This window comes from Oryctolagus cuniculus, chromosome 11 (assembly GCF_051225735.1).
Source record: "Oryctolagus cuniculus isolate XC-2025 breed Fujian yellow rabbit chromosome 11, ASM5122573v1, whole genome shotgun sequence".
Classification (NCBI taxonomy): Eukaryota; Metazoa; Chordata; class Mammalia; order Lagomorpha; family Leporidae; genus Oryctolagus; species Oryctolagus cuniculus.
This window is the reverse complement of record NC_142877.1, coordinates 25737068-25757417: the sequence shown is the minus strand read 5'-3', so window position 1 is coordinate 25757417 and position 20350 is coordinate 25737068. Positions and strand designations below refer to the sequence as shown.

Here is a 20350-nt window from a genome sequence, read left to right as displayed (position 1 = left end):
GGCATCTGCACCATCATTGCTCCCTCCCAAAGTACACATCAGCCAGGAGGCTGGGATTGGCGGCAGAGTCTGGAACCCAGGCACTTGGCCATGGGATGTTAGTCTCCTACCTGATGCTTCAACAGCTGCCCCCATGTGGGGTTCTCAAAGGACTGGTGCGCACTCCATGGAGGACCGAGTGAGAAAGCGCTAGAAACCGACTGTTTTACTACTGTTTATTGAGTCCTCCACAAGCAGGACATTCTTGCCCATGAGGAGCCCAGATGCTGAAGGCAGCCAGGCCTCTAAGTGGTGATGAAGGGGCGCCCCTCCCCCACAGGGGTCTAAGCAGCACCCACGCCCTGGGGCCAGCAGGGGACGCATGTGCGCACGCCCCCCCCGAGCTGCACAAAGCACTGAGTGTCCTTCATTCAGAAGCCACCTGATCTATTCCAGTTCCACCGTGGATGCTGCCTGCCTGGCATCTCCCCTGAGACGAGGGCTGGACCAAGGATCCAGCTTTGCCTCTCCTGCCCGGCGCCATGTGAACAACAGGCCATTGTCAGGAAGTGCCTGGTGCAGTCACTCACCCACACACACCCACTGCAGCCGCCAGGGCCCGTCAATAGGTCCTGTGTCCTCCGAGCCACAGACGTCAGGCCCAGCAGACACAGGTGGGCTGAGGTGCCCTCCTGCCATCACCAAGTAGCCCAGCACTATGAAGCCTTCGCATGGTGCCCCAGAGGGCTGCCTGCTGCTGCCAGTGTGTAGCCGTCCTTGTAGCTTTCAAGGTTAGAGAGTCCTGGCTCCTGCGTGACTCGGGGGACGCCAGTCTTAGTTCCCCCACGGTGGTACCTGAGCTTCATCCTTTCAAGATGACCTTGAGAGCTTTAAGCTCAGCTGGGTTGAGGGGGTTCAGGTTAAAGCCCTTCAGCTCCGGTTTGCCTACAGGGAGAAAGCAATCCATCAGCACATGGGCCTCCTGCTGTCCACCCTACTGCTGGCTCTGGCAACAGGCCCAGGAAAGCGGCTAGCACGGCACAAATGCTGCCAAAGTCGGCCTTGGGTTCTGGCAGGATGGGCCTCAAATTCTGCAATGCACCTGCTCCTGGGTCACCACGAACCTGCAAAGTCATGAGACTGCACACCCAGAGAGCTCCAGATTTTTGCCAGATCTGTGACTGATCTGGAGTGCTCGATCTACTCTAAGTTTCAGCTCTGACCTCGATCCCCTGACTAAGTCCACTCTGTCTCTGGGTGGTTGCAGACAGCCACTGCCTGTACCGCCACTGCCCACCACTGAGGGGCTTCCCACCCCGGCCCCGCAGCCAATACCTTGGGCCTCAAAGAGGCGGTTGACCTTCACTTTAAGTTGTTTCCGCAGTTTGTCTATTTCTTTATCCAGATGGTCCTGATCTGAAAGAGGCAGGCAGACGGTAAGGCCATACTGGACAGACTGACCTGCAAGTGGGGCTGCCAGCTCCCAGAGCACTGAGGAAGGCCAGGCCCTGCCCAAAACAGGCCAGGCCCCGACTCCCAGTGGGAGTGACCTGCCCTTTTCCCAGCCAGGGAGCTGTTTGCAGCCCAAGTTCGTGCCTTTAAGATACTTTTCCAGAGTTCCCAGGATCTAATGGTCTTTAGAAACTCGAGTGGCACATGTTGAGTGCCCAGACTGGCAGACCCCACAGCAGGGGTGGGGAACCTTTATTTCTGTCTAGGGTAATGTGGATATTTATAAAACATAATTCGTGGGCCTTATAAAATCAACTTAAAAATTAGCCTCCTAGCAGCCTTCACTGTGGCACAGAGGGTTAAAGCCCTAGCCTTCAGGCCGGCGCCACGGCTCAATAGGCTAATCCTCTACTTGCGGCGCCGGCACACCGGGTTCTAGTCCTGGTAGGGGCGCCGGATTCTGTCCCGGTTGCCTTCTTCCAGGCCAGCTCTCTGCTGTGGCCAGGGAGTGCAGTGGAGGATGGCCCAAGTCCTTGGGCCCTGCACCTGCATGGGAGACCAGGAGAAAACACCTGGCTCCGGATCAGTGCGGTGCGCCGGCTGCAGTGCACCGACCACGGCGGCCATTGGAGGGTGAACCAATAGCAAAGGAAGACCTTTCTCTCTGTCTCTCTCTCTCACTGTCCACTCTGCCTGTCAAAAAAAAAAAAAAACAAAAGCCCTAGCCTAGCCTTCTAGCCTTCAGTGCCAGCATCCCATATGGGCGCTGGTTCAAGTCCCGGCTGTTCTTCTTCTGATCGAGCTCTCCAATATGGCCTGTGAAAGAAGATGGCCCAACTCCCTGGGCCCCTGTGCCCACGTTGGAGACCCTGAGGAAGCTCCTGGTCTCAGCTCAGCTCTGGCCCTTGAGGTCATCTGGGGAGTAAACCAGTGGAATGGAAGACCTAACTCTTTGAAATAATCTTAATTAGCCTCCTACAGACTTACTGAATTCCGAGTCCCACCTGCAGCTGCCTTGGCAGGGCCAGACCAAAACGTGCGGGAGGGCTGGACGGTCCTCACTCCTAGGTTCACTCTCCCCACACCTCCATTTCAACAGTCTCTACTGCAGTGAACAGGAAAAATAAAAGCTCACGGTCCCAGGGTCTTCTGCAGCTGAGTGCCATGGGACTTGTTCTGGGCAATAAGGTATTGGCAGTAAGCCCGTGGGAAGGATGGCTTTATTTCTAAAAAGAGAGGCCACAGTAGAGAGCCTCCAGCCTCTCCTCCAGCCTGGCAAGACACGCAGTCTGTAATGACGCACGGGAAACGCTCAGGTGCCGACGCTGCGCAACTGTGCCGGTCCTGACCTGCCCTCCTCTGAGGCATCTCTCATGCGTGAAACCCCGAATCCTTATTTTCCTGAAGCCTCAATGTGTTGGGTTTTCTGCTACTTGTAACCCAACGAGTTCCTCTCTGATGAGCAGGCACTGTGCTGTGCGACACAGCAGGCCCAGGGCAGGGCAGGGGTTAAAGCCCACACCAGTGTGAACTGTAACACAGCTGCCCAGGCTCCAGCTCGGTTCTGGGTTAAGAATGTGACTCCCAAGAACGGCGCCACGGCCCTGGCCCACCCCGAGGAGGCCTTCCTTACCTTTCTCAATCATCTCCTTGGTCTGAGGGTGCGGCATCTTGATAAACATGCTCCCGAAGCACACCGTCACATCCTCTGAAACAGCAAGCGGTCACTCCTTTACTACTTCCCGAATACCTACTACCTTCCAGGCACTGTCTTAACCATTGAGAACACAGCAGAACAAGACAAAGCGCCTGCACTCGTGGTGTTCAGGCTAGAGTGCAGAGGGAATAAGCAAAGGTGTGTGAAAAGTCAAGTAGTTTATAAAGAATTGGGGATGCTAGGGGAGGGAAGGCGCTTATACCAAGTGGTTCGAGGTCTCTGATTATGTGACATTTGAGCAGAGACCAAAGTGACAGTGTAGACATCCAGGGAGGAAACGGGACCAGCAAAGATCAGAAACGTGGGCAGACACAATGCCTGCATCCCATTTGGGCGCCAGTTAGAAACTTGGCTGCTCCACTTCCAATCCAGCTCTCTGCCATGGTCTGGGAAAGCAGCAAAAGATGGCCCAAGTGCTTGGGCCCCTACACCTACGTGGGAGGCCTAGATGAAGCTCCAGGCTCCTGGCTTCAGATCACACAGCTCTAGCCACTGTGGCCATTTGGGGAGTGAACCTGCAGATGGAAGACCTCTCTCTGCCATTCAAATAAATAATTTTTTTTCAAGATTTATTTATTTGAAAGTCGGAGTTACACAGAAGGGGGAGAGGGAGGGAGGGGTCTTCCATCCACTGGTTCACTCTCCAATTGGCCGCAACGGCTGGAGCTGTGCTAATCCGAAGCCAGGAGCCTGGAGCTTCATCTGGGCCTCCCATGTGGGTGCAGGGGCCCAAGCACTTGGGCCATCTTTTGCTGCTTTCCCAGGCCATGGCAGAGAGCTGGATCAGAAGTGGAGCAGCTGGGTCTTGAACCAGCGCCCATATGGGATGCCAGCACTTCAGGCCAGGGTGTTAACCCACTGCACCACAGCACCGGCCCCTCAAATAAATAAATCTTTTTTTTTGGACAGGAAGAGTTAGACAGTGAGAGAGAGACACAGAAAAGTTTTCCTTTTTCCGTTGGTTCACCCCTCAATGGCCACTATGGACAGTGCATTACGGCCGGCGCACTGTGCCGATTCAAAACCAGGAGCCAGGTACTTCTCCTGGTCTCCCATGTGGGTGCAGGGCCCAAGCACTTGGGCCATCCTCCACTGCACTCCCGGGCCACAGAAGAGAGCTGGACTGGAACAGGAGCAACCGGGACAGAATCCGCCGCTCCAACTGGGACTAGGACTAGAACTCGGGGTGCTGGCGCCACAGGCGGAGGATTAGCCTAGTGAGCCGCGGCGCTGGCCATAAATACATCTTAAAAAAAAAAAAGAAATGTGCTGGAGGTGTCACAACAGGCAGGAGACGCACGGGTTTGGAGCTCGTGAGAGAGAGGATACTGGACAGTTGCGGGGTGGACGCTGGGCTACACGGGGTCTTACGGGATGACTCTGGATTTTACTTCGGTGCCAGGAGAAGCAACGGGAAGGCTGTACACATTGCAGCGCCCTTCAAACAGAACACAAACTTCTTCCCTTGGCCCCTCGGCCCTTCGTCACGGCGGGGTCTCTGCTCTCTCACCCGCCCTGCCACCCCCTGAACTCTGGCCTCACCTACAGAGCTCTGCTTCTGAGATACTCAGCACCCGCCCCACGTCCAGGCCCATTCTTAGCCGCCTCCCGACTTGCACCTACACGTCTTCTGCTGTGTTTCTCACCAGAGTACAAGGGCAGCGGCTGTCGCCTTGATGGACCCCAGCACAGTCTGCCACTGCTGATGAGGAGCTGGCAGCCCGCCACTAAGGCACCCAGCGGGAATCCCCGGCCAGGCTGTGTCAGCGCCCACTAGGCTGCGTCCACATCTGCAGCCTCCCGCCTGGTCTCCACCGGGGGCAGGATGAAGGCCTCTATGGAGGTTTCATCTAACTGACACGTCACAATTATACAAGCTATGGGATAAACGCGTCTCCATTCGGGTACAGGCGGCGGGCAGGAAGTCTCCACTCACCAGAGCCGCTGAGCTCCTTCTGCAGGGCCCTCAGGCCCTCTCGGTTCTGATTCCTTTTGGTGTCCAGGTCCACAATCTGCAAAGCACAGGGACAGGGGCTCTCAGCTACCTCCTGCCCAAGCTGGCACATCCCGACAGACACGGGGCTGCTGACGTCTTTCCCCTCCTAAACACAACGCTGTGCCCAGGTGCCGCCCACCCCACAGGGGCTGGCAAATGTCTGCTAAGTGGGCGATTCTGCAGTAACTAAACCAGAATGACCAGGGGCGTCGGACGCCTCCCCACACTCTGATTAAGCAGGCCTAAGCAGCTCGGGTGCTGGACAAAGTACTCCCGCTGACTCCGACTCGGTATGGTGAGAAAGCACCACGCTGGCTGCTAAGCAGTGAGGCGGCGGGGGTGCCCGGCTGGGCTGGCGAGCCGGAGCACAGCACACCGAGGACTCCTGCTGGGCACCGCGAGCTGGGCACTTTCATCTTCCTACGTGCTCCCCTTAACAACCGTCGGGAGCACCTGCCACTGTTCCTCTCGGCCCGCACGCCGGAGGCAGTACTCAGCCCGACTCCTCCCCAGGTCTTCCCTCTCTCGGTAAACACAGGACCAGCCACTCAAGCACTACCTGAAGACGACAGGGAGTCGCGGACCACTCAATTCCCACTTCCTCACCTGCCACTGCCTCCTGATCCATCCACTTCGCCAGCACCAAAACCTGGAGCGGCAAACGCCCCTCGCTGGTCTCCCGGCCTCCATCCTCGCCCTCCTATAATCCGCACAGCTGCGGGAATATCCTAAAGCCTAGGTCCAGCTTTTTACCCTCCCCTTCCCCATGAACTCTCTTTAGAAGCGTGGCACTTAAATTAGAACCAGACCCGCGCCGCCTGGGCAGGCCTGCAGCGCCCTCAGCGACCAGAGCCGCCCCCGTGGCCTCCTCTTTGCCCTTCTCCCCTCGGGGCCTTGACCGGCCCAGCGCGGCCAGACTCGCGGCGAGGCGCGGGAACTGCCTTTTGAAACAGGTGCTCGAGAAACCGGCCCGAAGCGGTAATGGGTCAGGACCCGGAGGACACGCTACGGGGCAGACAGGGACGGAGCCAGACTGAACGCCCACTTAACGCCAGCCAGCGTCCGACTCACGTTACCACGGCCGCCCGCGCCTGTGGTGGCGGAGCTCAGGCCACCGGCCCGGGTCCATCCACGGGCCCCGCGCGCTGCCCTACGCGCTGGCCGCCGGGCCCCAGCGCCGCGGCCCGGCCTCCTACCTGCCGCTTGTCCGCCAGCACCTCCTCCGCGAGCTCCTCCACCTCCACCAGGTACTGAAGCACTCGCTCCGCCTCGGGGGACAGCATGGCACCCGGCAGCTACCACCGCAGTTCAAACGCCACCGGGTTCAAGCTCTGCTCCGGCGCCGATTCGACTCCTCCGCGCACGCGCCGTCCGGACAGGGCTTCCGGCGCGCCTGCGCAATCAAAAGAAGCACGGTGGCGCGCTGGCTCCGACGCACGCGCGTTGACGGAACGCCAGAGGCGGGGCCTCTCTTTGAGGAGCGCGTTTGGAGCGCCCCCTGCAGGCCCAAAGAACACAATCGGCAGAGAGCGCTGCCTCCTACCCTTCCCGGTCCTCCCCGCTGCTAATATTTCCTATGCACCCACTAGATGCCAGGCAGTTGGCAGTGAATAAAGAAACTAGTGGGAAACACTGACAAATAATTATACGCCATGGTGGGTAGTGGTAAAGGCTTTGCAGAAGTGGAAGTCAAGCCCGTGTGGCAGTGGGACTTATGTTTAACCTGAGACACTGTCATCTTCTCGGTTATGAATAAAGAGGCCTAGGAATCCCCTCATGGTCTTCGGAGGAAGCAGTGAATTTTTTTTTGTTTGACCCGTGTTTGTTGAATCCCTCTGTTGGGTCCGATGTCCAGAGTTGCTGACCTAGACATAAAGGAGGGGCTGGAAACTATGGGCAGCGACCCTTGAAGCTCCAAGTCAGAAAAGAGGTCTGCATGCACTGGACAGTGAATTGGTGTTGGGCCATGGGATCCAGGAGGGCACCCGGAGGAGGCAGGTGGGTGCAAGTGGCTCCCAGCAGAACCAGGAGGCTCCCTAGGGCTCTTCATGCCCTTCCCCTTCATGGAATGGCTGGGAAATCAGGGAAGGAAGGACTTTGAAAAGTTAACAGCAGGGTCCGGCGTTGTGGCGCAGCAGGTAAAACTGCTGCCTGGAGTGCCGGCATCCCATATGGGCACTGGTTTGAGTCCTGGCCGCTCCACTTCCAACCCAGCTCTCTGCTGTGGCCTGGGGAAGCAGTGGAAGATGGCCCAAGTCCTTGGGCCCCTGCACATGCATGGGAGACCTGGAAGAAGCCGCTGGCTCCTGGCTTCAGACTGGCGCAGCTCCGGCCATTGCGACCAATTGGGGAGTGAACCATCAGATGGAAGACCTCTCTTTCTCTCTCTCTGTGTGTCTCTCCTTCTCTCTCTGTGTAACTGTGACTTTCAAATAAATAATAAATCAATCTCTTTAAAAAGTATTAACAGCAGACCTGATCTAGACTCTGACCTCCCTGCCTCCCTGAATCCAGTGTAACCTTTATTCAAGAAGCAGAGAGAGACAGAGGTAGGCAGACAGAGGTTCTCTCCCCAGATGCCTTAACGAGCCAGGGCTGGGTCAGGCCAAGGCGAGGAGCTGGGAGTTCACCCCAAGGACTTGAGCCGTCGCTGCTGCCTTGCTTGGTCTGCATTAGCAGGAAGCTGGTGACTCCAGCCTTTTGTTCTTGGCTCTTGGCCCACCCTCTCGGCCCCTCTGCCTTTCCTGTATTCCACAGCAACCTTCGTCCAGACAGCATCCTTACCGCCCAGCGTTGTAGCCACAGATTTAGGCCAGGAGAGGGGCAGTGCCTTGCCACACAGCAATCAGGAGCAGGTGTGGTCTGGAAGGGCTCTGGTCGCCGTTCCATGGCTGTCTCTGGACCCTAAGAAACAACTCCCTGCCCCCACTGTGGCCCCAGAAGCCCTAGCATCTCCTCTTTGCCCAGCCTCTGGCTGCCTTCCACTGCCAGATATGGAGCTAATTCTCTGTGCTGCCACCTGGTGTGGGGAAGGAGGCAGATCCATTAGGGAGTCCTCACTGAGGGCGAATTTGCCACCAAACCCAGGATGTTTTGTGTAAACACCGTCTGTCTGAGACACACAGACACGTGCCCTGAGGAGGAAGAGGGGGCATTAGTCAATGGAGAAACAGGGCTCATCAGGCATCCATGGGCCTCACACCCTGACCGGGGACCAGGCTAACCTGCAACCCCTGCCAGATGGGCCTGGATGGAGGAGGCTTAAGGAGGATCCAGGGGCCGGCGCTGTGGTGCAGTGGGTTAAAGCCCTGGCCTGAAGCGCTGGCATCCCATATGGGCGCCGATTCTAGTCCCAGCTACTCCTCCTCCAATCCAGCTCTCTGCTATGGCCTGGGAAAGCAGTAGAGGATCCAAGTCCTTGGGCCCCTGCTCCCACATGGGAGACCCAGAAGAAGCTCCTGGCTCCTGGCTTTGGATCGGTGCAGCTCTGGCTGTTGCGGCCATCTGGGGAGTGAACCAGCGGATGGAAGACCTCTCTCTCTGTCTCTCTGTCTGTGTCTCTACCTCTCTCTATAACTCTGTCTTTCAAATAAATAAAATAAATCTTTTTTTTTTTAAAGGAGGATCCAGCATTTAGCAGCCTGTAATTGACCATTAGAAGCTACTCCTGGCCACTGTCCAACTGGGGAGGGGTCGAAGGCACAGCCAAGACTTGGAGGTGGTCCGGCCCAGGACCCTTGGAGAGCCCTTCCGTGTCAGCACCGTCTATTTAACAAGTATTCACTGACCTTCTAGGCTCTGTGATGGGGAAGCTGCCACGAGCAACCCTAGACCTGGTCCCTGTCCTCAGTGTGGTGGCAGGGACAACCCGTGAGCCAGGGCAGCACATCGCCTGCCCGCCGGCGACACTGCCGGGAGCGCAGGGCAAGGCAGGGTGGAGGAGAAACCACGGCAGCGTCGGCTGAGATAAAGCAGTCAGGGAGGGCTTCTCTGCGGAGGTAGCATCTGAGCAGAGGTGTGGAGGAGGTGAGGTGGTGAGCCTGTGGCTCTCTGGGGGAAGAGTGCTCCAGGCAGAGGGAACAGAGAGAGCAAAGGCTCACATGAGCCTTGGTTTGGAACTTGGAAGAACACAAGGCCAGCGTAGGTGGAACAGAATGGGCGAGGGGAAGAGGGGAAGAGATGAGGTTGGAGAGGGGAAGGAGGCACTGAGCGTGTGGAGGCTGCCGGCGCCCCACCCGAACGCACTGCCTCCCCGGGGGCCGCCTGCCAGCACTGCGGCACAGGCTTCAGCTTCTTAGTGCTCGCTCAGGGAGTGCCAGGGAGTAAGTGTCCACGGGAACGAGCTCCCACCCAGAGAGAGCTGCCTGCCTCTGCCAGCTTCCTTGCCCTCCTTTGGGAGACCCAGGAGGGGAAGGCTGCTGCAGTCATCCAGCCATAAGAGGATGCTCACTGGGTCAGGGATAGCAGTGGGGCTGGTGACCAATGGTGGGAATCTCGGGGCCTGTGCACGCACTCCTCAGTCAGCTGGTTCATTTTGCCCCACACCTTTGTACCTGTGTCACTCCCATGTGTCCCCCTACTCCTCAGCTTGATGCCCCCTCCCTCCAAGGGACCAGAGTCTCCTCTGGGTCCCCATAGCTTCCTGGGTTCCCCCTTCTCTGCACTTCCCACACCATCATTTTTCTCTAAACCCCTTCCTCTCCTGGCATGGGCTCTTCAGGGAGGTACCGTGTCTGTCTCGGTCACTGCTCTATCTCCAGAACCAAGACTGGCGCCTGGCACACAGCAGGTGCTCAGTCCACGTGGATGGAGCGTGCGTGAGTGGACGCAACAGGAAGCAGAACTCTCTAAACCCAGAGTAGGTGCAGACGAGTAGAGCTCCCTCAGGGCAATTCGCGCCCATCCCAGGAGCCAGGTGAGCTGAAGCTGGGCACCACCTGGTCAGGGTATTGCCGACGAGATTCCGGCTCTGGGTAGGATGGCCCCCGAGTCTTCTCCAGCCAGAAAACACCTACACAGTAACACCAGGGCACTTCGCCCACCCTCAGCTGTCCCTACCCAGGGCCGTAGCTGCTGGGGCTCCGGTGTGCGGGGGTGGACGCAACCAGAATAGTGCCCCGCGTGTCCCCCGCATCCTCTCCCGCCCTCAGTGGATTCATGACCAGCACCGCATTCTACTTAGGGAAGACTGCCCTGGCCCTGGAGCCTCTCGGGGGGCCTTACCCTCCCTCCAAGCTGCACCCCGTCTTCTCAGGTGAGTGGAAGCCCACTTTCCCTGCCTGGGAGAGGGCAGGATCCCGCTGAAGCTGCCGTCCCCGCGCCTTTTGGGGGAGGCTCCCAACCGCACTTGGTCTCCTCTCCTCCCCACCCTGCCTTAGGCACTTCTTTGTGGCTGCACCTTCCAAGGCTCCCATCTCGGGCAGTCAAAGCCAAGCCACAGGGCCCCATGCCACCCGTCCTGCCCCTCTGAGTCGCCTTTCGCCTCCTTGCTGTATCACAGACAAGAGGGACGTGGGCCAACCTCAGGGCCTTTGCTTGCTCTGCGGCGCGTTCCGTTGAGGTCTCCATGGCCTCCTCCCTCACCTCCTACAAGGTTTTGCTTAATTGCCACCTTCTCAAAGAGGCGGCCCCGCCCCCCGTGCTCCACAGCAACTTCCTCTGCTCCACTTTCCCCTCTTTTCACAGCTCCGTCACCTTTTTTTTTTTTTTTTTTTTTGACAGGCAGAGTGGACAGAGAGAGAGACAGAGAGAAAGGTCTTCCTTTGCCGTTGGTTCACCCTCCAATGGCCGCCGCGGCCAGCGCACTGCGCTGATCCGAAGGCAGGAGCCAGGTGCTTCTCCTGGTCTCCCATGGGGTGCAGGGCCCAAGCACTTGGGCCATCCTCCACTGCACTCCCTGGCCACAGCAGAGAGCTGGCCTGGAAGAGGGGCAACCGGGACAGAATCCGGCGCCCCGACCGGGACTAGAACCCGGTGTGCCGGCGCCGCAAGGCGGAGGATTAGCCAAGTGAGCCGCCGTGCCGGCCAGCTCCGTCACCTTCTCGTGTGCTCTGCCATCACTCATCGGCTGGGTTCGTTGTCCATCTGCCTCTGCTCGCCTCGCTGATGCAACCCAAATGCCTGGAATAGTTCTGGGTCCACAATAGGTGCTCAAGAAACATTTAAAAATTGTATTTATTTATGTACTTATTTGAGAGATGGAGAGCTCCCAGCCACTGGTTCACTCCTCAGATGTCCTTACTGCTGACCCAGGGCTGGGCCAGACCAAAGCTGGGAGTCAGGAGCTCAGTCCAGGCCTTCCCTGGGGTGGCAGGGACCCAGCTACTTCAGCCATCACCTGCCGCCTCCCTTGCTCCACGTTAGCAGGAAGCTGGAACGAGCAGGGAGGCTGCGACTCAAACCCAGGCACTCTGATTTGGGGTGCAGCATCATAACTGCTAGGCCAAATGCCCACCCCTCAGCAAACATTCATGAATGAATGAGAAGAACCAGAATTCGAAGGTGGGCAGATTCTCTCGGACGCCTGGCTCCTGGAGTCAGGGAGCCAGGCCCTGCTGCCAAGGTTAAGGGGATCTGGCTGTGCTCTGAGATCTGCAAGAAGCTGTCCACTAACCTAACTGGAGGGCTTTACACGGACACAGGCATGTTGGGATTTGCCTCGTGGAAGCCCCCCTAGCCTCGGGGATAGGACGGGCTAAGAGGAGCACTGTGGTCGAGTCCTCCGGGTTGTGTGTGCAGAGGTGAGGATGAGAGGGAGCTGATGCTGTGGCCGCACTGGGGCTGGGGAGAGAAGAGAGAGGAGCCAGCCCAATGTCCCAATTCTCCAGGCAGCCTGGGTGGCTCTTCCACCAGCACTGGCCTGGGTCGTTCAGGCCAGGCCTCCCAGCTGCTGACAAGGCACGCTCCCACCCTGCAGATGGGCTGTTTGCTCGCCTGGGTGGTCCCCAGCTCCCCACTCCGTTTCCTTTGCACCCTTGTGGGCTTGGCAGGTGGAAGGGAGGCCTCCACGCCCTCCCCTCTGCTGACCCGGAGAATAATCCCATGCATTCATCCTCCCACACCCCTGGGTAATGCAGAGGTCTGGCTCCCATTGCACAGAAGGGGACCCTGAGCCCAGGAACGGAAAGGGGACCCTCCCAAGGTCAGGCAGCCGGATGGGGACGCCAGGTGGGGACTTTGTCTCCCAACTCCCCACACTTCCATTTTCACCAAGCAACAGATGTCCCGCGGCTTGACTGGAAAAATCTTAAGTGACCTCAAAGAGAGGGCAAGCCCAGAACATCCCAGGCCTCCCTGAACTGGTCTTTAGGACACCTTTCATCCTGAATTCATTCGTTGAAAATTGCATGAATAGATTCTTATCAGAAGTGAGAACACAATGGAACTGGTGTTTGGGTAACAGTTAAGACACTGCTTGGGGCTCCTGCATCCGACATCAGAGTCCCTAGATTTGAGTCCCAGCTCCACTCGACTCCATCTTCCTGCTGATGTGCACCCCAGAAGGCGGCCGGTGGTGGCTTAGGCACTCAGGTCCCTGCCACCCAGAGGGACACCCAGGTTGAGTTCCAGGCTCCTGGCTTCTTCTTGGCCCAGCCTCAGCTGTTGCAGCCATTTGGGGACTGAATGAGGAAATGGAAGATTCTCTCTCTCTCTCTCTCTCTCTCTCTCTCTATCTCCCCCCTCTCCCCCTTGCCCTCCCGCCCTCCCTCCCTCCCTCTCTGCTTTTCAAGCATATGAAAATAAATAGGGGCCAGCATTGTGCTGTAGCGGGTTAAGCCACCACCTGCAGCACCAGCATCCCATATGGGCACCGGTTTGCATACTGGCTGCTCCACTTCCAGTCCAGCCTCCTGCTCATGTGCCTGGGAAAGCATCAGAATGTAGTCCAAGTGCTGGGCACCTGCACCCATGTGGGAGACCCAGAAGAAGCTCCTGGCTCCCGGCTTTGCATTGGCGCAGCTCCAGCTGTTGTGGCCACTTGGGGAGTGAACCAGTGGATGGAAGGTCTCTGGCTCTCCTTGTCTCTCTCTGTATCTCTGCCTTTCAAATAAATAAAATAAATCTTTTTTAAGAAAAAGGAAATAAATAAACCTTTTGTAAAAATTTGTGTACAGATGGAATTTAAAAACAAATGTGTTTTGGTGCATCCCCGCGCAGTTCTACAATATGCATTTTCCATGAATTTTTTGAAGGCGCCACATATCTAGGCCCCTCCCCCCTCTTTTCTAACAGGGGCAAAACACTCTGTAGAACACAGGCTCTATAGTTGACTTGCTTTCTGGCTTTTCAAATAACTGTCCCCTTGCTATTTCAGGCATAAAGTAAAGGGAGCTGCGCTGGCCCCTCCCTGCTTCTTTCCCCTCGCTGTCCTTGGGGGCAGCGCACCCTCAGGCCTGTCGGAGCTGCCGGGGCTGCCAGAGGGACTTCAGTTTCCACTTTCCTCTGGCACGATCCCTTGTCTGTCTAGGAAGAGGGCAAGCCTCTCCCGGCTATGGCCTTTTCACCCACCTGAGGCCCGCTGAGGTCAGGGGTTGTCGTGGTTTGGACGATAGTCTGGGTGTCCCCTTCAGGCCCATGTAAATGAACCCAGGAGAGGACCTAACCCAGTGCCAGCGTCCGAATTCAGGTGGGAGCTTTGGGAAGTGACCGAGTTGCACTCTGTTGCGGGGACGGAGCTCCGTGATCCAATCACGATGGCTTTATAAAGGGTGATGTGTGGACATGGAAGACAAGCTTCCTCCACTTCTTGGCCTGTCCTGCGACCCTTCCCCTACACTCTGCCTTTGCCGGCCCCCATCATTAGATGCCATGCACAGGGCCAGTAATGACGTTGGGCTGTGAACTTCCACAGCTGTGTAGAATGAAAAGGTGATGAACACGGGGCTCCCTAGGCTTCCCCTGAACCACGAAGGCTTTCAGCAGCAAAACAAGGCTGAGGTTCGGGCACACACCTTTCCTAACCGTGATGAGGCTCAGAGGCCCCTGAGTCACGTGCAGAGGGGTCCGAGCCTAAAGCCAGGGGTGGCGAGGGAGCAGGCTTCCTTTCTTTTTTTTTTTTTTTTAATATTAACTTATTTACTGGAGAGGAAGAGGGGGTCCCAGTGGCTGTTTTACTCCTCAAATGCCTGAGAGGGAGAGGGCCAGGGACTCAACTCAATCCAGGCCTCCCCATGGGCGGCAGGGACCTAACTGCTTGGGCAATCACTTGCTGCCTCCCAGGGTCCACGTTAGCAGGAAGCTGAATCAGGAGCAGAGCAGGTTCGAACCTAGGCGCTGTGATGCGGGATGTGGGAGTCTTAACCACAAGACAGGATGCCCACTTTCAGGCGGCTTTCTTGAGTCAGTGACATTTGAGCTGAGATCCGGGGATGAGTAGAAACGAGCTCAGCACAAGGAGGACCTGTGGTTGGGTGTGGGACAGAGATGTCAGCCGGCGGAAACAGCAAGTGCAAAGGCACGGAGCAGGGGGGAACGTGGAGGTGGCCGAGGCTTGTGGAGCACAGGGGGGCGGGGCAGACAGACAGGGAGGCTGGATGGGTGGGCAGGGACTGGTCATAATGGAGGGCCTGGTGGGCGGGGCAAAACTGAAGGCTGCATCCATTCACTCGATAGAAACTGCTGGACACCTACTGTGAATTCAGAGCTGTGCTTCAGCAGTGAGCAGGACAGACGTGGCCCCCAGGTAGCTCACTGGGTAAGATAATAACAGTAAGCAGCTGGGGCCGGCGCTGTGGCATAGTGGGTAAAGCTGCTGCCTGTAGTGCTGGCATCCCATATGGGTGCTGGTTCAAGACCCGGCTGCTCCACTTCAGATCTAGCTCTCTGCTGTGGCCTGGGAAACAGTAGAAGACCCAAGTCCTCAGGCCCCTGCACCCACGTGGGAGATCCAGAGGAAGCTCCTGGTTCCTGGCTTCAGATGGGCACAGCTCTGGCCATTGCAGCCTTCTGGGGAGTGAACCAGTGGATGGAAGACCTCTCTCTCTCTCTCTCTCTGCCTCTCTTCTCTTTGTGTAACTCTGACTTTCGAATAAATAAATAAAACTTTAAAAATAAAAAAGAATTTATTAAAAAAAAAACTGTAAGCAGTGGAGGAGCCGTCAGCCTTCCGCAGAAGCACTGCCATGTGCCAGGGACAGTGATGAGCATTTTCCGTGTCCTATCTCACTTGAACTTCACCACCACCTTGGGAAGTATAGTACCTTCTTACTGAAGAGGAAACCCAGGCTGAGCAAGATGAGTGATTTACCCTGTGCGAGGGGTCATGGGGGCTTTTGGCCATACCTTTCAAAAGGCCTTTTACAAGCCTTCACTCAGTGCTGGTGTGTGGAGGATAAATGGGCACAGTTTCTACTGAGGGCATCTATCAACACATGTACTGTTCAATCAGCAAGTCCATTGCTAGGAATTTATTAGAGAGCCAAATGATGTGTCCATGAAGTTACTACCTGCCGGCTTTTTTGTTTGTTTGTTTTTGACAGGCAGAGTGACAGTGAGAGAGAGAGACAGAGATAAAGGTCTTCCTTTGCCGTTGGCTCACCCTCCAATGGCCGCTGCGGCTGGTGAGCTGCGGCCGGCGCACCACGCTGATCCGAAGGCAGGAGCCAGGTGCTTCTCCTGGTCTCCCATGCAGGTGCAGGGCCCAAGCACTTGGGCCATCCTCCACTGCACTTCCCGGGCCACAGCAGAGAGCTGGCCTGGAAGAGGAGCGACCGGGACAGAATCTGGCGCCCTGACTGGGACTAGAACCGGGTGTGCCAGCGCCACAGGCGGAGGATTAGCCTAGTGAACCGTGGCCGCCTGCCGTGTTCTTGATACAGACTGGGAACAAGCACACTACCCATCACGTAGGGGACTGGTGAAGCAGGGCGTGGCCATCCAAGCCCAGAGGCTGAGAGAGAGGAGCAGGGTGCACTGATACAGAGTAATCTCCCAAGATGCTGTTTCCTTGGGGTGGAGGAGAGGCAACACACCGCACTGAATGTAATTAAGTTACCGTTTGTCAAAAAGTGGTGGGACAGGTAGATGAGAGTGAGAAGAGACAAGCAGAGAAGGAGAAAGGAAGAGAGACACCTACAAGAAGTGTGCGCCGTGGATTGCCTTGGGGAGGGGAGCTGTGGCCAGAGACAGGCAGGAGAGACACTTTTTAATGTGTCCCCTCGCCACCTTTGAGTTTTGAACCATACAAATGTATTAACTGTTCAATGAACAAATAAATACAATTCAGTCCTTTTAAAGGACTTCTGGATTCCATGGGGGACGAAAGAGACATTGGAATAGAGAAGATAGCTCAGAATTGGTGGGTTCCAAAATGAGTGATTTCCTTGTTTGGGGGCTGGCACTGTGACGTAGTGGATTAAGCCGCTGCCTGCAGCACTAGCATCCCATATGGGTGCTGGTTTGAGTGCCAGCTGCTCCATTTCCTATCCAGCTCTCTGCTGTGGCCTGGGAAAGCAGTAGAAGATGGCCTGAGTGCTTGGGCCCCTGCACCCACATGGGAGATTCAGATGAAGCTCCTGGCTCCTGGCTTTGGTCTGGCCCAGCCCTGGCTATTGCAGCCGTCTGGGGAGTGAACCAGTAGATGGAAGATCTCTCTCTGTCTATCCCCCCTTCTCTGTAACTTGGCCTTTCAAATAAATAAAGATAAATCTTAAAAAAAAAATCCGCTTGTTTTACAAGTAAGGAAACTGAGGCTGGGAGTGGTGAGGTGGTCTGCGCAGGGTCACCCAGGCAGGTGATGGCAGACTCAGGACTGGCTGTTGGCTGCACTGTGGACTTGTCGGAGTACCTGAGTTTGATACTCCATTCTGGCTCCTGACTCCAGTTTCCCACCGGTGCAGACCCTGGGGGCAGCAGGTGATGGCTTGAGTAATTGGGAGACCTGCATTGCGTCCCCAGCTTGGGCATTTGGGGAATGAACCAGCAGACGAGAGCTCTTTGTCTCTGTCTCTGTTTCTCTCTGTGTCTATGCCTCTTAAACACACTTAAAAAACCTGTTTTAAAGGCTCCCCTAGCTGAGGGTGGAGAATGAACCTTAGGCAGGGAAAGAGGGGCTGCAGTGAGGGGGCTGGGACACAAGGTCTTGGCCGGGGGCAGTGTGGTGTGGGCAGGAGCTGGTCTCCCCATCTGTCAGCAAGGGAGTGGGAGGAGATGTCCCCTGAGGGCCTCTCCAGCTGGGGAATTTCGTGGTTTGGTGAATTACCATGCACCCACCAACTAGCTGCAGCCAGCCGCTGTTTTTCTTCTCTCATAGTCTCTGGGCTTTGCCTCTTGGATTCTGCATCTGAACAGAGCCCAACATCAGATGGGGCCTCTTGCCCGTCCCCATCACTGCCAGCCCCACTCTTGTCCCCACCTCCCAGGGACAGATGGGTGGGCAGCAGGAGGCAGCTGGGCCTGATGCATGCAGGGCCCCAGAGGAGAGAATTAGCTGACAGTTCGCAACCCCTCTCCGCCTTCCAGATCCTGAGTTAAAAGCCCCAAACGTCATCCCCAAGGGGCAGGGGTTGAAGGGCACCAAGAGATGGGCAGGGCAAGATGCTTTCCTGTCTCCCAGCTGCCCGCATGGGGGTGGGAGACCTGGGAACTGAGGGCGCCTGTGCTGGGAGCTGGGAGCCGTTCGGGTGAGGCTGAAAGCCAGTGGCCTTCAGGCCATGTCTGACCCACTGCTTCATGTCTTGGCCTGAGAAATATTTGAGAAAAATTGGAGCCAATGTTTGAAAATCAAGACATTTTCCAGTAAAGTCCAGATTTCTGAGTTCTCATGAATCTGACCATGCTAATTGCCAATTCCCATTTTACAATATACAGCAGGAGCTGAGGAGCAGCTGTCCTCATTATTATTTTAGTTTATTAATAGGTTAATACATTCACATGGTTCAGAAAAATTACACTAATGAAGCCTCCCATCTTTGTCCTCCTTCTGTCCAGTGTCCTCTCAGTAATCGATGGTTTTCTTATGTCAGCTTCCAACATTTACGTGTATATAACACATAAAAAATTGAGGTTACTCTCGCCCTTTCTTCCCTGCTTCACCCCCTGTTCTGTCCCCGTCTTTTCCCTGGAGAGGCCTTTCTGTATGAGGACATAGAGAGCTTCCTGCCATGGGCCACTCTGTTGTCAGGAAGTCCCATGATTTATTTGGCCAGTCTCCCACTGATGGACACTTGGGTCCTTCCCAATATTTGCTGTTATAAACAATGCTGTATGAATTATCTCATGTACAGTTTGCACAGACACAAATATTTCCAAAGCAGCTAAAGGAAATTTTAGGATCAGACAAAAGCAGAGCATGTAGTAGGCTCCAGCAGGACCCTGAAGCAAGGCTAAGCCTCGAATGGTGGTGAAGGCTGCTCCTAAGAGGATCCTCAACAAAGCCCGGAGACCACGGCCCTGGGGACTAGGGAAAAGCCCCCAGACTTGCCTCTGCCACGTGCTAAGTGCAGAACATCTCTCAGGTCCTCAGCGTCCCCATCTGTAACATGAGAGAGTAGCGTGGGGACCTGGATGAGTTCCCCAAGGGCCTGTTCAGCTCTGACCAGCTGTGGCCACCTTCGCCCTCCCTGCAATGTGCCTGGCTTAGCTCCACTGTGGAGCCTTCGCACAGGCTGTCCCCATGCCCTCCCCACCCCTTGCCACAAGAACACCATCCTAGTCTGGGTCTCTGAATTTGTGGCCACTCAGAACACACCAGTCCCATGTCCTTTAGCGTAGAGTTCCCTCAAGAGCACCCCGAGAGGTGGGTCACCCCAAAACCTGACCCACACCTCAGATCCCCCCTCAAATCATTCTTCTAGGTCACTTCCTCCAGTGGCCTGAACGCCAGCAATGAGTTTCTGGATACCAGCTCCGCTACTTCCCAAAAACCAGCTTTGTGACAGCCCTTCCCTGAGCCTCAGTTGCCACTCAAAGAATGGCTCCTTTGAGCACAGCATGTGGCAAATCTGTGAAGCTCTTAGCACAGCTGTGGACACACAGAAGGGCTTAGCGATCTCGTAAGTTACTCCCCTGGTCTGATTAGGTTACCTTTACAAAATGGACAGAATGATGGGCCCTTTATTGTAGGGTTGATTGCTCATTCATTCATTAATTCCACGATTTTTATAGAATACCTATCTAGTGCCAAGCACACCAGTGGGCATGAGAAAGTCTGGTGGTGAAGAAAATACAGACATGTATCACTTAACGGTGGGGAAACATTCTGAGAAATGCATTAAGTGATTTCATCCTTGTGTTAATCTCACTAAATCTGCTTACACAAATTTAGATGATATAACCTATGACACACCTAGGCGCTCCGGTATAAGCTATCACTCCCAGGCTGCAACCAGCACGGCAAGTTCCTATATGAATACCATAGGCAATAATAACACAATGGTACATATGTGAGTATCTAAACACAGAAAAGTACAGTAAAAATACCAGGTGATAGAAACACTTCAGCTTCACTGTACTCTGATGGGACCATCGCCGAATATCCCCTCTGTCACTGACCGAAACATGGGGATGCAGTGCATGACCATAGGTAGATTGTCCCAGCCCTCATTGAGCTCCCAAGCAGTTCAGAGCAGGCTTGTATGCTGATACTAAGCAGAAATACCCTAAGGCATTATGGACACTCATAACAGGGGACCTCGGGGACACTGGGGGATAGAGAACAGGGCACACAATTGGGTGAGAGACCCAGGAGTGAGAGGTGTCACCCCCCAGAAACAATCATCATTATTTATCCTCACCACAGCCCCAGGAGCAAAGCACCAGTTATCTCTCATCTTACCTTTCTCTAAAGTTAAAGGAAATCAAGTGCTTTGCCCAAAGGGATGGCTGGGTTTCAAACCTACATTTAGCCAGTTTGAGAGTCTCAGACTTAAAAACCTATCTCCTACTGCCTGTTCAACTGGGCCAGTCCTGGCTTAGAGAGAGGAATGGGAGCTGGAGGAGCTGCCTCCTTTTGGGTAAGGCCCATAGATGGGAACCTAACTCTGCCAGGCCCCACCCAGACAGCCTCAAAAAGGCAGACGTTAGACATGCAGGACCTGGCCCAGGACCAGGAGGGTACCCTCGTCCGCAGCTTCTCCCCTGCCTGCCACCATCCAGGGCTCTGTGCACCCCTGGAGTCTCCCCGCCTAGTGTTACAGGAGAGGAAGTCAAGGCAGAGATCCTGCTTTATAACTAACATTGGGATTCAGCTCTTCCAGCCCAACCGACAT

General features: G+C 55.8%; 1 protein-coding gene across 1 annotated transcript; it reads right to left on the bottom strand.

The window, feature by feature from the left end:
* Positions 1-201: 201 nt before the first annotated feature.
* Positions 202-6493, bottom strand: PDRG1 (p53 and DNA damage regulated 1). Its single transcript, XM_002710926.6, has 5 exons — positions 6341-6493; positions 5085-5160; positions 3065-3139; positions 1315-1395; positions 202-924 (listed from the first exon to the last, which is right to left on the bottom strand). The coding sequence occupies exons 1-5, from the start codon at positions 6425-6427 to the stop codon at positions 842-844; spliced, it is 402 nt and encodes a 133-aa protein (XP_002710972.1). The 5' UTR covers positions 6428-6493; the 3' UTR covers positions 202-841.
* Between the last annotated feature and the right edge of the window lie 13857 nt (positions 6494-20350).

Excerpts from the sequence above, each read along its gene's own strand:
- PDRG1 (XM_002710926.6), bottom strand. The coding sequence starts at position 6,427 with ATGCTGTCCCCCGAGGCGGAGCGAGTGCTTCAGTACCTGGTGGAGGTG. Across the intron at positions 5,161-6,340 it reads TGCTGGCGGACAAGCGGCAG|ATTGTGGACCTGGACACCAA; the intron begins GTAGGAGGCCGG and ends TGTGCTTTGCAG. Across the intron at positions 925-1,314 it reads CCGCCTCTTTGAGGCCCAAG|GCAAACCGGAGCTGAAGGGC; the intron begins GTATTGGCTGCG and ends TTCTCCCTGTAG.